Source organism: Cyclopterus lumpus, chromosome 24, assembly GCF_009769545.1.
Source record: "Cyclopterus lumpus isolate fCycLum1 chromosome 24, fCycLum1.pri, whole genome shotgun sequence".
Taxonomy (NCBI): Eukaryota; Metazoa; Chordata; class Actinopteri; order Perciformes; family Cyclopteridae; genus Cyclopterus; species Cyclopterus lumpus.
Window position 1 is genome coordinate 11,120,975 of NC_046989.1, and position 16,960 is coordinate 11,137,934.

Sequence of the window (16,960 nt, forward strand, 5' to 3'; positions counted from 1 at the left end):
TAACATTTGTACAGATTGTATACCTACTGTATGTACCTAAAATCATATTGTTGTAATATTAACCAATAACCTGCAGCCATTTCGCTTAATATTCATGTAGCATGGTATTTTATATTTTCCAAGCTGTTAATAGTAAGGATAGAGAAACCTGTCTATATTTCATTCAATAAAGGTAGAGAAAATTGCTGTGTGCCTTGGACTCATCCCTAATTAATGAGAAATTTGTCGAAGCCATTTTGTTATTGTGAAGACTGGAAAAAAAACACCCACAATTATAAAAAAAGAAAACATGTCTTTATTGTTCATTCTTCAGTGAAAAAAACAAAAACTAAGTTTATACAGAAGATTACTCACATTCCTGAGAACACATATTGATCACAGATGGGCATTGGGGAGGCGATCAGGGGTTTGAAATTAAATCATTGTATTTATAAACAGTGGACAGAAAAGAGTGACGAAGTTCTCCTCTTCCTGAGATACGGAGATATTTAAACACCCACATACACAAACCAATAGGTTACAAGACTGGTGGGGCAGAAGGACAATTACAACTTTGAAATGAGGAAGGATTTAGATTTTTCATAAAGCTGTGCATCTTTCTGTGCACCAATTGAGCTCTGAGAAATGAATGTCAGTAGTACAAAATTTCAGTTGCCTTCAAAAAAACATGGGAGACAAACAAGAATCCTTCCGTTAGTCAATACTTAACACTTGTAAGAAGAAATTCACCGCCATTTGGGATCTTTTTTCTTCTTCTTTTTTACCAAAATGTGATGGCATATTGATTCATGGCAAAGATGGTATAATTATTGAAAACCACAGCACCAGAAATACTACTTCAAATGTGACAGCCTTCTCCCTCGACCTGAGTGGACAAATAAAACAGCTCCATCTAGCTACTCACTGGGCTCATTGCATCAAAGCAGCAAAAATAGGATTCAAAGTACAAAAATCCCAGTTAAACCAAATTAGAACTGGGCCTCATGCTCTCTCGTCACAAACCCTGACTTGAGGCTGGGTAGAATAGGCTCAAAAGAAAAAATATGCATGTTAAACATAGTAGGGATGGGCATTTTGTTGTATATGTTCAGAAAAGAAATACTAAAAAGGTGGAAACTCGTCAATAAATCCAACAAAGACTACATTTAATAATACTTTCTACAATACACATGAATGAGCTTCTGTCTGGCTTAGTTAAAAACTGCTTTAAAATTATTTTGCGAAATATATCGTGATCCTTATTGTTATAGATTGGTCTCTGGGATAAAAAGCTATCATTGCTGTCAGGCAGAAATGTGGGAGACAGACTAAGAAATCAATTTGTTTTTTGCATGCTAACGGTTGGTTAGTATTTGCAGCAATGAAAGGCAATGTTGTTGCAATTACTTTACAATGCAGAATTTATTTTCTACTAGAAAGAACAATAACAATATTAAAACAGTTTTACAAGCCTCCCTAAAATATCATTCATAATAAAATTCAGGCTGCAAAGTAAGAAAAAATGAAGAAATAAACTGAAGACAGCGATACTTCAAACTTGACAATCTCAGCCCCAGAGGTGCCCAATTGAGAATTTTGTTCCTGAACAACCAGTATTATGCTTTTGTTACATATAACTGCTTCACATTAACTCAACAATTTAACTCAAGATTTGTTTCACAATTTCCAGTCATCAGTAGTTCTTAGAAAGTGTCTGTGATCCCAAACAAGGGATGTCCTTCTAAGTTACGATTAATGGCATCTTTCATATTCACACAACACACACGTGTCCAGACAGTCGAGTGTATAGAGATATCACCCCGTCATTTCATTTTAAAGCTAACCGTCCCTGTGTCACACCGTCATCCCTGCCTGAGTTCATATGAACTCCATACTGACAGGTGGATCATTCTTACTCCAGCACATCTGCATCACAGAGGTTTCAACATGTTCACCGGCATTATTTCTTCCACAATGTTTTCTAGAAATGACTTCTGCTGCAACCACTACTTTTTCCCCGATTTGTTAAAGAACAAATATTAATGTCAGACAGTCTAAACAATACAGAGAAAATGTTTCCCTTTACACAACAAATAATCAGGTTAGAAATAAACACAAATCTGGCAAGGTGAAGAGACTTAAAATGCCAAATATTTGTTTTGTTAATCTAACTTATTTTAGCCTATTTCTTTAAGAAATGATCATGCCCATTCCTTTTACATAACATTTTACTAAACCAAATGTAATCCTAGTTTGAAAGCTATTTGTCTAATAATGTACATAAACCTTTGTAATATAAAGTAATCTTTGTATTTAAAATTAGAAAAGCATGTCAAACAGAAATTATGGACTTTTAGGAGCAGATTGAAACAAATTATATAAAGACAAGATGTACAATGTTGTATAGGACAGCCTCCAACCAAGGTGTGTGTGTCTGAAGAAACATGTTGCTCCCTCAAAAAGAGTTGTACAACATAAGTAAAAATGAAAAGTACAATAGAATCAAAAGGGCTCAACTGTAAACACAAGGAACACTCTTGCTTGTTGTGACCAATTTCTTCAGTGGCCCAACTCTATTATGAAGAGCAATTGTGCTTTAATTAGATGTAAGGTCACAGGAACCATAATTACACTAGCAGTCAAGAAAACAGAGTAACAACTAAACAACTAACAACTAAACGGTTGCTGAGAAGGATGCAAATAATGGTGATTACTTTACTATTCAAGTTATTCGTTCTGCTGAGCATAAACAACAACCAAAACATGAATGGAAGACATGTGTACTTTGCTGCATATCAGACAGCTACTCAAAAAAGGGCACAGATTGTCTCAGGTCTGAATATGTTGTGTGCTTTTAGCTGGAATCATAATCTATACCTGATCGGCAGAATAAGTCTCTCATTTGTGGCCATGAAGAAACAACCCTTCTGTGCAGCTCTTTCGCCTCCTCAAATCTAGCACAGCAAACTCATCTCACAACATGGGGTGGCCTCCGGAACCGTCTCAGCTTCCTCTTCCCCTTATACTCAAAGTCTGCCTATGCAGCCTGACCACAACTGTAGCTGTTAAGTAAAAAAAAAAAAAAACTATGTTGTACAGCCTGACATGCGAGAGTCTAATACTAATGTACAGCAACCATATAAGGATTAGATGAAAAGTAATAGTTACTTCATCTCCCTTATTGGTAACTTAGCCTTAAGTCAAATGGTAAAGTTAACTCCAGAGAGCCATAGAGGATTTACATCACTATTTAATTTTCACTTTTAACATACTCAGGACCATAAATGTCCAAAATACTGTAACCCCCACCCCCATTAAACTAATGGAAGAAAAACACTAAACTGTTTTAGTAGGTTGAGGAGCTCAAACAAAAATACCCTGACTAACTTCACCTTTAGCTTACCTATTAACCATAATTTAGAAAGAAAACATACATGTTAAAAAGGACAAATAGAACGTTTTGGCACTACTCTAGGAGGATTTCCTCAGTCTTTATGGGTTCCAGTGGGGTGCCAGAGTTGGACAAATCAGAGCCGTCATCCTTGGAGTACTCTTCACGCTGGAGAAGCATCCCTGCGCTTCCCTGCAGCCCCACTAATCCCCCTTGTGTAAAGCACAAGTGTTTGATCACCTCATTTGGACTGGAGAAGGTGGTCGCACAAATGTTGCACTTGTAGGGCTTCGATGAGCCCAGGAACATCGCCTCCATCTGGCTGCTGTCGTCGCCTGCGGCGCACAGCTCCATGCTCTGTCGGTCCACCATGGTGTAGGTGTCGGCCCCCTGGTTCAGGCACACGTGGCGGGCTGCCTGGTTGGCCCGGCAGAAGCTCTTGCCACAAGCGCTGCATTTGAAGGGCTTGCCCGTGTGGATGTACATGTGTTCACGCCAGTGGCTCTTCTGAATGAACTTGCGTCCACAGGTAGAGCACTCGTACTTCCTCCGCTTCACTTCCCTGTCCAAATCAGCACTCTCTAGGTTGTCGATGTCCGCAATGTCTGACGGAGGTGGTGTGTCTGCCTGAGAATTCAATCCTCCCACCCCCCAGCTGGAAGTGGACACCTCTGCTCGTGGAGAGTCCGAGTTGGTTCCTGAAACAGGCGTTTGCTCGCTGTCACTGATTATCTCTACTGCTGTAGTGGCAGACATGGAACCTAACCCTGCCTTGCTTCCCTTTAGGACCCGGTCTAACTCTAGCATGCTATGTTCTACAGTCATGACAGGTGAGAGTGCATTGCTGGGCTCAGCTGGCACCTGCTGTAGAGCATGGGTATGTTGGAGGAGATGCTCTCTCAACAGGCTTCTCTGGGTGAATCGAGTCCTGCACAGATGACAGGAGTAATGCTTCCTAAAGGAGGAGTTCCTCTTCATGATGCTGGGCTTTACATGAAGGATGGCACTGGCTGAGGAACCATCTGCACTTAGCAAGTCCATCCCCCCCTCCTCAACTGTAGGCTTGGTGCCGCTGGTCGAGGCCTCCACGTCTGGGGGAGAGGCAGCTAGCTTGGACAGTAGGGAATTGGCGTATGAAGCTGTGGCAGCTGGTGTGGATAGATACTTCCCTTCTGAGCTCAGCTGCTCCATGTCAAAAGGAGAAGAGAGCTGGCGTCGAGAGGGCAATCTAGCCGACAGCCCTACCTGTTGGTCAGAGATCTGGATGCCGTAGAGAGAGGTGGAAAGGTTGATGCTGTGCTGCTCAGCGTGGGAATACACAGACTGGCTGGCCTCCTGCAAGAGTGGATAGGCGTGCAAGAATCTGACCCCCTGCTCCAGCCGTGCAGGGTCTATCAGCTGGGGTGCAAGCTTGCCTGTGTACATCAGGTTGAGGAGGTAGCTGAAGATATCTGGCTGTATGTCAGCAGCCTTCAGCCGCACACAATCACTGTAACGCAACGACATTACAGTTAAATAGTGACTAATGATGTCTGCTCCACATTTCTTTACTATATGAGGACAACTCTGCGTAAAGCCAGAGTTGGTAGTCTTCTTCAAAATAGCATTTGTTATATTTGTTAAAATACCCTTTACATCCCAACAGTAACACTTTTTTATTAATTAATCAAATGATGTAACAAAAAGGGGCTGTTATACGCCTATCCAATCAATTCAGGCCTACGGCCTTTTTTGGTTGGATAAGTCTAAAAATGTAGCATAATCTTGCTAGTTTCTTAAGATTACCAATCCTAGCAGGTTATTGGTCACAAGTTGTTGAAATCTCGCATGTGAATAAATCGATTTGGGTCCATATGTCCTTCAGTGAGGGAATGTTGTCATTACACATTATCAGGGCAGCAAATACACCTTGTTTTAATCTTAATGCCATTACAGACCCTCCAATTTGTCACCTCATCGATCAAACAATGGTATTAGTTGTGAGTCATCACACTAAAAAGATTTAGATACAGTCCAGTGCTCAACTAGAGACAAAAAACATCAGTGTTTGACAACATGAGGAGTGAGTGTTATTTTGACATGGCTTCTGTTAGTTTTGGCAGCAGAATTTGGTGTTGGGTTAATTCTCTGATGTGACAACAAAAATGTATCTTATCTTGGTATTGAGCTTGTGTCCGATACGCCTATGATTACATTACATTTTATTTAGCTGACGCTTTTATCCAAAGCGACTTACATTCATACACCGTAGACACAGCTACGGGGAGCAATTGGGGGTTAAGTGTCTTGCTCAAGGACACATTGACTAGGGCTAGCGGAGCCGGGGATTGAACCGCCGATATGAATAAATGATTCCTGTACCTGTCCTGATGAATGAAGAGCATTCTGAAGTAGTTGGAGAAGGCAGCAAGGACAGCTTTGTGGGCTTTGAAGAAGACATCTCCAATAGCCACAGTGCAGTCGCACAGGAAGCCAAACTCCCTCTGAGCGTTAAGCTGCTGCAGCAGGATAAGACCATGGTTGGCCAACTCCATTCTTCAACCTGCACAAAAGGCACACATACACACACACAAAAACACACACAAGCAGCAATGAGTTTCCTGTCTGGAAGGAGACCAGAGTTTATTGTGACCACAAAGTGTCCGGCTGACGGGGGGTGATCTAACGACCTTGTAAAGGCTAGTTTAACACAACAGTGAAGAGTCATTTTGTGACATTGGAGACTATTTATCGAGCACTAATGTCACAGACATTTATGCAAATGAATGGTGCGACTCAGGGAAACAAAAACATCCAAGTCTAATTTGTTTCACTGTATTGTACAAGTGGGTATTTGGACATGTTTTGCAGTGTTAATAATTAAGCCATTTCTTATTATGAGAATGCCACTCTCATATAATCCCTTTGGTCAATCCTTGATGGCGGTAAGGTTAGCTCTAAACATGCAAGCTAATTACTGTGCAGAAGAGTAAATCTATTATATATACACCCCTCTAATGTTCATCCTGCTTTAATGGAGATCCACTTTGACACCAGGGTTTACAGAAATTGAGCTGGAGAGGTTTCTACCCCCAAAATGGCAGTGAGAGACACTGAAAACCAGTAGATAAAATAGTTTGTTATCACCAATCGTTACTCTTTGAAGACTTTGAGGAAACATCCTTTGGCAGGACATGGTTCATATGGAGCCCAAGACATCCGACACAATCTCAAGGGACATTTCGGAGCTATGTGCGTTCTGCTGACCAATAAGAGGGGTGTTGTTGACCTTAAAGGTCACTGGAAGACTACAAGGGCTCCAGGCCATCACATGATCAGGGTTTTGGGTGTTGACACACATTCCTAAAGCAGAACTGGTTCTACCCCCCTTCAAGTGGAGAATGAAAACAGCCTGTGGGCAGGGCGAATCTCTTTTCTCCAGACCTTTCTCCACACCACACAGCCCAAGGCATGAAGCTACGAAGACAGAAGATGATGGATACCTCATCAGCCAATTTACCTCCAATAATCAGAATCGATACCTCTGCATATTCCCTGCTGTTGACAAAAACACTGATAAAGCACCCCTCACATATGCATTTCATCAGAGAGGTCAGAGTGCAAAGACATTGGCACTCCAGCGCTCCAGGAAAAGGCTAGGTTTCCGTATCTTGTGCGAGGGGGATACAGCAACAGCAGCCACTCAAGATGCAAAATACCCAGCATTAACCTTGCGCTTGTCACACATAACTTCAATATACTGCAGTTGCCAGGTTATTTAGGTACACCTAGCAAATAATGCAGTTTATTACAACATTCCTGTGTTATCCTGAGCTGAACATTTCCTGCTTCCATCTTCTTAAATGTGGTGCTTTTTGAATACGTGTATGACAGTAAAGTGATGATTTGGGGTTTTTGGACTGTTGGTCAAGCAAAAACTTTTTGCAATTTAAATAAATCATGAATATGTCACCCTAATTCCTTTGAAATGATAGTTTACAATTTTCTGACAATTTAGATAATAATAATCCTGAGACATAATTCCTACAGACTAAACATATCTCATTATAATGCCATTTATATAATTGAGAATAGACTAAATATTAGAAATACCGCTCAATACAATTAAGATGCAACATGTACTCTAAAATTGTCATAAAGTTGAACCAGCACCCCTCAAAAACAGTTCAGAAATTGAAGATTATAACCTTCCTGGTTGTAGGATTTATTACAGGGCTGTTTTATAAAGTACAACATAAAAACTTGAAACTGAGTTTACTCATCTTGTCAGTACAGTAGACTGAATGCAGCAGCTCACCCTCTCTGCGGCTTTCCAATACATTTAATAAACAAGACATATTTTTAGGAATGGTTGTACTGACCCTGCTGTTACCTAATATTTAGATAAGTTAGTTAAAATGATAGTGAGCTGCACAGATCTTTTTAAAAATCCAGATCTGAATTCAACATGTGACAGTAGTGCAAGAAATATAGACACACATTACCAGTAGATCCAAATTGCAATATTTTTCTTAACTAGCAAAAATAACAATTTATACCATTGAAAACATGTTCAACAATATCAACTTTACACTAATTTATTGTTAAAGCTTTTTACCAGTCTGTATCTCTTCCTTGTGTAGTTTGGATTATTCCCAGTTGTTTGGATGGCATATCACTTACTGTCTTTTATGGGAGGATTTACATTGACCCAGAAAGGCTTTAGTTTGAAACCTCTGGTACGGTTTGCCTCCAGCTTAGCCGCCAACATTTATGTTGGTCCACAGATATTTTAAGATTTCTTAAAGTAGTATTATGAATATGTGACTGCTTGGCAATACTGTTGATCAACCGCACAACTGCTGAACACGTGAATTAAACTTGTATTCACACGATCCAGTCAGTTAGCCACAATAGCCTGCCATGTGTTAATCAACGCCGACTTGTTTCCAACAATAAAGCACCGCCCCTGATGTGGTGTAGACACGTGGAATAGTTACTTCCGTAGAGAGATTTACTGTAATTCTGAATATATACACACACAGGTTCAAACTATTCGTGAGGAAAGCACGCGAGGAAGGTAAATATACAGCGGGAATAAAACGGAACGATTGTGAAAATAAAAAAAAATAATACGGATAAAGTACGCGACGCCCTGTAGCAGGGGGACATAGCCAATAAAACGAGCGCGCCTAGACTGTTCCTTCCTCTGCCTCGGGTCTCGCTCGGTTGCTATTGCTAGCGAGAGAAAACGGACATGCGCGCGCGCGCGCACACCACACACACACAAACGCGGGGAAAGAGAGCGAGAAACGCAAGGGGGATGGGGTTGGTCACGAACGCGTTTCTTTTAACTTCCCCGTGACAATTACAGTTGGCCGAGGCGCACACAAGTAACCAAATAACGTATCGCCACCGGTAAACGAGCGAGTTAGTGTGTAGAAACAAACAGCCCTACCTGCTCTCCGGTTAGACCCGTGGAGTTTGCCGTGTCGCCGTTGTTTGTTTGTTACCGGGGGACTCGTCCGTCCTCTCTGGGCTCGCAGCGGCTTGTACTGTTGCTAGCGAACGCAGCATTCGTTGGCGGCGGAGAGGGTCGTCCGTCGTTGTTTTCCGGTTAGGGGTTTTACGTTACAATCACATGACTGTGGGTAAAAGCCAGCCAAGAAACAGCCGTTGTAAAAATCCGTTGAGCAAGGGGGCGGTTAACGTTAATTTTCCGCACTGTAACCGCCGTGAGATCAACCACCGCTAGACAGTTAATTTTTTTTTCTTTTTTTTTTTTTTGACAGCCGGTGAGTTTGAACATTAACAGCTAACAGCTACGCTAACTCACCGTGTGGTGGTTAATGCCGTTAACGACACGTTAAACACAAAACCGAAGAGTGGCTCCCGAGTGTAGCTTACATACGGGTGTTGTTGACCCTCACCGAAATAACCAAAAATACAGTCGTATGACATTTGCATTTTTGGTTAAAGCTTAAGCCAACAGATTTACAGGTTACAGGTATGAATAAAAGTAATGTCAGCGTACATATTTTAAATATAACATAACATAACGTTACAAATTATGAGGTCTCTACAAATTAATAACTGAATTACCATTTACATGTGAAGTATATTGTCTTTCACATCTCAACACACTTTGGTATTAAAGTACATTTGGCTTGTTTGGCATGTTTAATTCATATATTCTCTGAAGTTTTGATCTAGAAGACTAGTATTAGCTAGTAGAGGCAGAGAAAATCAGACAATATAAATTAGAGTTGCCCGTTTTGATTGTAGAGTGTGATAGTGAGGCGGAGGCCCAAAGTAATTTAACTCTGACAATCATAGAATATAATTTACAAGATATTATGAATTATTAATCTGATGGTTAATGCCTTTTAAAAAAAATGTGTTGCGCTGAAGACCTGGAATTATTATTTATTTTCTACTGTAGCCTTATCGTTTGTTAATTGAGACATAATGTTGGTAACAATGTAATGTGAAAACTACAGTAAAGCTACAGGGCAAGGCAGGTTTACATATACAGCACAATTCATACTCTGAGGCAGTAGTAAAGGGTTTTATATAAACTTAAGATTTATAACTATAAAAGACCAGGCTCAATTTTTTTTTAGGGGACTGAATTCACCCTTGACAGAGCTATTGACCTATTTATGCTGGATGCAGAATGTGATATCCACATAATGCATTAGCTGTATGACACAAGATATTGAATACAGGTTCAACAGATGTTCATACTAGCAAATATTGGTCCCTGGTAAACACTAGTTTGTAGTTTGTATGTGTCACTATTGGATTATTATGTTTTGATGTTGGACTATGCACTCATGTCCAAGCATCCTGTGTGTAAAAGTGCAGATAATAGCGCCCAAAATCTATAAACGTATCTACAAAAAATACTTTTACTCAAATGCTGCTGTTATGATACACAACAGCATTTAACAAACCTGCGCCTGGGTTCCTCCTTGTATACCATAACCAAGAAGTGTCATAACTGCATGTTGTAAACTGTGTCATTGACTACTGTAAGTTGAATAACCTTGAAAACAGCTAACTGAATTTTTGTGAGTTGTTTCTTTTGTGTGAAAATAGTAATTATAGCCACTTCCTGTGGCCTAAACTCCAAATGTTACAGCTGGTATGTTGTGAGCCCAACAAAGGGTTGCCTGCCTGTGAATTGGTCAACTCAAATGTCGATGGAAACGCTTTTATTTTATTTATAGAAAAAAGTACCAGAAGAGGGAAGTAGTGCAGGTCTGGGAAATGGATTTCGACCAAACCACACATTGCCTGCACAAATATAGTTGGAAGACCTTCGCACAAACGCACTTTGGAGTCACATCAATATTTTGTCATCAGATGTTGCCCCATAGTGTAAACACCATTTCTTTTTACAGACCTGTCATTACATAGTTGCTTTTCAGCCTTATAACAGGGAGTCTACAGGAGGACCAGATCAAGCAAGTTGTAGCTCTGTAAACCCTTACTCGGCCATCAGTGAATAGGTAGAGGGTTTATTTGTTACGGTGACAGGCCGAAATGTCTCTGAAGCAGGGCCTGAGGACCTTAAATTCTCTGTCCCGAAAACAAACAATATATCTAAATCTGATCCTGAAACTAATAAGCTAATAAAAATGTAGGCCCGCAGGGGTGCGAAATGTTTCCCAAGCAAAAGATTGATTGAGGCCAATAGTAGAGTAATAGATGGTAAAAACAACAGAACAAAAGCATGTTTACTTTGCTGAAAGGCCCACAGCAGGGGTTTATTTAAAGAAGCAGATAAACTGTTACCACATGGCTCATTGTTTTTCATCATTAAGATCAATATATTCTCATCAATATTTTTTTTAGAAAGCTCCACCATTAGGGGAAGTCTGTCTGTCCTGTCTGCTTCTGTACATATGGCTCCTTATGCCCAATTAATCCTTCTCCTGCTTCCTATTCTCAGAGGAGCGCCTTCAAAAGAGATGCAGACTGGACTTTCACATGACTGCCCTGCCACATATTTAAAACTAAATGGATTCTTCCTGCATAATGCATTTCCCAAAAATACAGCAAAGACTGCATGAAATTAATTAAAACGTAAAAGTATAGCGAGATTTACTCCGATTTGGCAATTTCCTGACGTCAGGACACAATTTACACACGACATTTAGTTGCTCCGGCCTACTGTTGCATGAGACGACTGCGTGGTGAGCTGAAACACCTGTTTAAACAGCGCCTTAACGTTAGCTCCGTCCACCCCCACCCCCCTCATGGCCTGTTTTGAAACCGGAGTGGTGAGTCACTCCTTTCTCGGTTTAGAAAAACAGATCCGGCCAGGCTGGGGCCCGGCGGGGGGATGGGAGGCCGGCGGTGGATGAACACCGGAGGTGGACGCAGCTGGACTCCCACTCCCAAGGACCCCACATCCTGACAACGGCCCGCCGTGTTCCCATAGTGACCGGGGCCGATCTGAAAGTGGAAAAAACATCGCCAGAATGAATTGATATGTGTTGATACGTGTTTTTGCAGCCTCGTATTCGCGGGTGCAGCAAATCAATTGGTCATGTTTTCAAAAAGAATACCAAGAAGTGGGGAGACCTTCCCGTTTACGAACTTCAAAAAGAGACCGTTAACCGTATGGCTGGACCTACTTGGAAGGGACAATGTCTTTTATTCTTTTATTTTTTTAGACTTTAGTGCAAAGTGATAAGCAACAACAACGTTCTCGATATTTTGTTTTGATGGATAGATTGATATAATGTATTTTACCATACGTTGCACAGTACTGTAATAGTTCATATATTTAGCTCTATTTAATCAGGGAATCACTCTAATGGTGTCTGTCTTTACCAAAATCATAGTCTACCCCCCGCCTTCTTTTCCCGCCAAAAGCCTCGGGGGCTGGGGGGTGGGAGTGTCGAATTCTGTCTTTTCTGATAGAGCGAATCAATGTCTCCATGACAACCGTTGCTCTGGACGACTAGGGATGCTCGGGGTGCTGCCGCAACAACAGAGGACCATGCGCAATGCGGCAGCGCGCGTAGTCCCGTTTGATCCACGATCCACCCCGGAAACAGTACTGTTGAAGTCTGTAACGCTGGCGGCTCGCTCGTGCTAAAGAGAGTGAGTTACCCTCAACGACACAAAGTGCAACGTGTCGTCTTTAAAATAGATTGGCGGCCTTAACACGCACGGGACACACAACTTGCCACATTTGCAGTTTAAGCACTGACCGCTAGATGGCAGCATCGTCTCCTAAATAAAACCCAGGTGTACAAGGAAACAAGAAATACGTTCAAATGCGAAACACTTGTTACCAGAAACAGAGGAATCTCTACGCTTCATACAATCTGCTTCGCTGTATACGGTACACAGTCGCACGTCGCGCTCGAGCCTGAAGCAGACCCCGAAACTTTGTTTCTGTCCCGGACATTTGAACGATAAAGTTTTAATTTGAACCGACTCCCACTGCTACAATGATGGCGGCTGATCGCACGGTGCACGGAGTGCCCCCTTCACTGTCTGCTAAAGTGGTTGGGTACGTCTAATAACTCTGTAACCGTGTTAAATAATGTGGTTAACCGACATTACACCGCTGTATCGAAGCGGCTACGACTGTCGTGTTCAAACCAGCAGCAGTGTTAGCTCATTGCTAACAGACATCCAGGAAGTTGGTAATTAATTAACGTTTACTGAGTGTACACGAGCATATAATGTGGACTCGGTCAACTTGAATCCATTTGTTGTTCCAGCAAGTTTCTCAGTAGAAAAGTCTACAAAGTAAGGGCTAACGTTAACTTCACGTCTTGCTAGGTTAATTAGCTTGCTAGCTTACTGGTGCATACACCTGCTTATGTTAGAACGATAACACCGAGGAGTGTCAGTGTAACTTCAGTGTCTGTATCGTTTCTCTGCAGGTCATTTGCCTATTTGACGGTGAGAGATCGGTTGCCCACCATCCTGACTAAAGTTATCGATACAATACATCGCAACAAAAACAAGTTTTTTGAAGAATATGGGGAGGTAAGAACTGTTCTTTAATTTGAGTTGTTTTCATCGACTAACGTTACCTGTTTTCTTAAACTCATTTGAAAACCTACATTGTATCTATGCCTGTGTTTCCTCTTTATTTTTATACAGGAAGGGATCCGGGCAGAGAAGCAAACGATATCTCTGCTGTCTAAGATGAGAAATGAGCTGCAAACGGATAAGCCGGTTCTCGCACTAACAGACGACCTGCAAGACACCGAGTGCTGGAATCAGTACCTGCAGAGACAACAGGACTTGCAAGGAGACCAGGATTCCGTCAGCTGGTTCAAGTCTCCATGGCTCTATATGGAGTGCTACATGTATCGCAGAGTACAGGAGGCCCTCTGGCTCAAGTGAGAAATATTTGCATTTTTATAATGGTACCTTTTGCTGCCCTATTAACTGCTTTTGAGTATATTTATCTGCAGCTATAAATTACATTACCATAGGTGTTCTTTGTCTATATATAATGTTTGTCACTTTCGAATGCAAAACAATGGTAATTTAGGCTTTCAAGTTTTGCTTTCACTTTTCTCATTATTAAAATAAGGCTTAAAGGATATTGTACCACTCAAATTTGTTCTTCATGATACAAGAGGGACATATTGGAGCCTTAAAAGAAGTAAATATGGACTTTTTAGTCTTCCAACTACTCAAAGGGCTTTTACACTACATGTCAGTCATATACTGATGGCAGGGGCTATCAACTTGCCCATCAGGATTTATTTAAGCATTCACACCCCGATGGCACAGACTTCCGAAGCAATTTAGGGTTAGGGGACATGGACATGAGCCCGGGATCAAACCGCAGACCTTCTGATTGAGGGACAATACGCGCTAACTTCTGAGCCCCTAAAATACTGTTTTTTGTTCCTTTTTAAAAAAAAAAAAAAAAGCTGTTCTATTCATGATTCTATTTGTTTCTATTTATTTCAGTCCTCCCATCAGTGACTATGACGTCTTTAATGAGGCAAAGACTCAGAGCTATTTTGAGTCTCAGCAAGCTATGATGACCTTATGTACATACTCGGAGGGCGTCAACAAGAATATGGAAGAACTCTCCAAGAATCAGCTGCTTGAGCATTTTAACAAACTGCTACAGGTACGTATCGTTAATACCAGCTTTATACATAACAATCAAGTGAGTGAGGGTAAAAGCCACAATATTCCACATTTTATATAAACAATGGTTCAAATGATATGTCATGTTTTTTTTATTTAACTTTTCCTAGGTTTCTCTATGGGGGAACAAGTGTGATATGTCCATCTCTGCTGGCCAAGACAACTCACAAAAGACCAGTCCATTAGATTCCCTCAACAGCCTGCAACCCTTCATCTTGGTGAATGACTCCAACATGGTTTGGTCCGCTCTTATTGCAGCTCAGAGGCCAGGACAAACCGAGGTAACCACTGGAGTCAGAGTGGACATCGTTCTAGACAATTCTGGCTTTGAGTTGTTCACTGACTTGGTCTTCGCAGATTTCCTGGTTTCCTCCCGCCTTGCTCGCGAGGTCCATTTTCATGGCAAATGCTTCCCATGGTTTGTCTCTGATGTCACAGCTAACGATTTTCAGTGGACCATCCAGCAGACGATGGCGGCCAATCACAAGTGGATGTCAAAGAGTGGTGTCCAGTGGAAGAGCCACCTGAAGGAGGGCGTGTGGTCCTATCATGATCATCCTTTCTGGACACAGCCCCATGAGTTTTGTGACATGGAAGCTGATGCACCTGATCTGTATGCGACCCTGCAGGGGGCAGACCTGGTGCTGTTTAAGGGAGATCTCAACTACAGAAAGCTCACTGGGGACAGAGAGTGGGCTCACACAGTGGGCTTCAATACTGCACTACGAGGTTTTGGGCCTGCACCAGTGTGTAGCCTGAGGACTCTCAAGGCCAACATTCAGGTTGGTCTGCAGCCGGGCCAGGGGGAAAAGCTCAGCTCCCAAGATCCTGACTGGATGACCAGCGGCAAATACGCTGTCATTCAGTTCTCCAGCTCCAAGTTAGAACAAAAAGACTGACCTCAGGATCTCATTGGGAAGACGTGGGTTCATAAGAACATTACAGTAAGAAGTACCATAAGAAGGAGTTACCTTTTTAAGCCATAAAACCAAGTCTTTGTTCCTCGTCAGTTAGCACTGCATCATGTTTGATACAGAAATGTACAGTAACAGACATATTTGAGTTATTTTCACAATCTATTTGTACCATGTCATACTTAAAATGTTAGCACTTTAGATCTTCCTGTTTCCCCATGATTTAAACACAATTGTTTACGGTGACAAAGTTATCCTCCGAGGCAAATGGCTGATATGATGATTTGATCTCAAATAGCTCATGTGTTGTGCACAATGTATTATGGCATACTGTTTACAGGTTATGTAGATGCTATTAACTATTTTTGAGTTAGAATTGGGCTTTATTAATCTCTAATCTCCTAGAGCAGCAATACTTTTCTTTTTGCATGCAGTTTGTTTAACTGCTCAGGTTGTTTTATTTTTTATTGCATTCGGTGTCATTGATATGCATGTATCAAAACATGCATGTATCAAAACATGCTGACAGCCATTTACATTCTGCTAAAGTAGATCATAACATTGTTTGATAACCTTTTTGCTCAGTTAGAAAGATGGTAGACTGTTATTGAGGCAGTGTGACAGTAACGGTGACAATGTGTGCTTGTATGGCTTAGAAGTCATCTACATTGTCCACATCTGAGGTGTTAACTGGATTCTTCTGCTGGGTGAAATTATATAATTTTCATTAATGGGTTTGATTTAATAAAGAATTGCATAACTGGTCTTTTTTTCCCACTGTCGTACTTTACAAACATTATAGATAGAAGATGTGAGACAAGTAATACTGGTTTATTATTCTTGGTCAACATTGGTCAAGTGCAGCAACAGTATTTTTAGCCACATATTGTGGACTATTCACTTAGAAATGTGAGCAAATGCATGTGTACCCGGATAATAATCCATCAGTAGTCTTAAATGTTTACTAGTTGTGTGACATCAGTCATTGATTTTTAACACTTTTTTTATAACAGTTGTTGGACCTTTCATGTACTCGGGGTCAGTGTGGACCGAGAACAGATGGACATGCTGCAACATCCATCCATCCATCCATTTTCAATACCGCTTATCCTCATTAGGGTCGCGGGGGCGCTGGAGCCTGTCCTAGCTGACATAGGGCGAATGTGGGTTACAATTCCAGGGCTGGCATCATTAAGGCTGCTGACACGATTTGTTAATGTGGTCCGGTATTACCATTAGATAAATCATGACAAGTTGCAGCCTATTTTGAGCCATTTAGCAGTTTCATTTCTAACCTTGTAATTTTCCTACTTTCTCATTCAACAGAGTCTTCGTTTTATTCCAGGGGAAATGTATCATCAGGGCTGCTTGTTTTCCACTTGACCTGACATGTCTTGGAAATTGGGCTATTTCCTCAAAAAAGATGTTGCACAGAGAAGGGAAAATGAAGTCCCTGTAAGAAATGTTCAGGTTGCCTTTGGTGGGGGAGGTTGTTACTTGTGATCATCTTTATGAATTTCTGGCATTATTGACAGTGTGCCAGCTGACCGTT

The 16,960-nt window shown here is 41.3% G+C and overlaps 2 protein-coding genes across 3 annotated transcripts; one reads left to right on the plus strand and one right to left on the minus strand.

Moving 5' to 3' along the window:
- Nucleotides 1-277: 277 nt before the first annotated feature.
- Nucleotides 278-9,231, minus strand: zbtb2b (zinc finger and BTB domain containing 2b). The gene is made up of 3 exons (XM_034527050.1): nt 8,808-9,231; nt 5,732-5,912; nt 278-4,859 (listed from the first exon to the last, which is right to left on the minus strand). The coding sequence occupies exons 2-3, from the start codon at nt 5,902-5,904 to the stop codon at nt 3,446-3,448; spliced, it is 1,587 nt and encodes a 528-aa protein (XP_034382941.1). The 5' UTR covers nt 5,905-5,912; nt 8,808-9,231; the 3' UTR covers nt 278-3,445.
- armt1 (acidic residue methyltransferase 1) lies at nt 8,392-16,173 on the plus strand. Of its 2 annotated transcripts, XM_034527051.1 has the most exons (6): nt 8,392-8,429; nt 11,307-12,881; nt 13,261-13,366; nt 13,484-13,725; nt 14,309-14,474; nt 14,605-16,173. In XM_034527051.1, the coding sequence occupies exons 2-6, from the start codon at nt 12,820-12,822 to the stop codon at nt 15,391-15,393; spliced, it is 1,365 nt and encodes a 454-aa protein (XP_034382942.1). In that variant the 5' UTR covers nt 8,392-8,429; nt 11,307-12,819; the 3' UTR covers nt 15,394-16,173. The 2 variants fall into 2 exon arrangements, with proteins under 2 accessions (XP_034382942.1, XP_034382943.1); XM_034527052.1 differs by lacking the exons at nt 8,392-8,429; nt 11,307-12,881 and adding an exon at nt 12,899-13,123.
- Nucleotides 16,174-16,960: the final 787 nt, after the last annotated feature.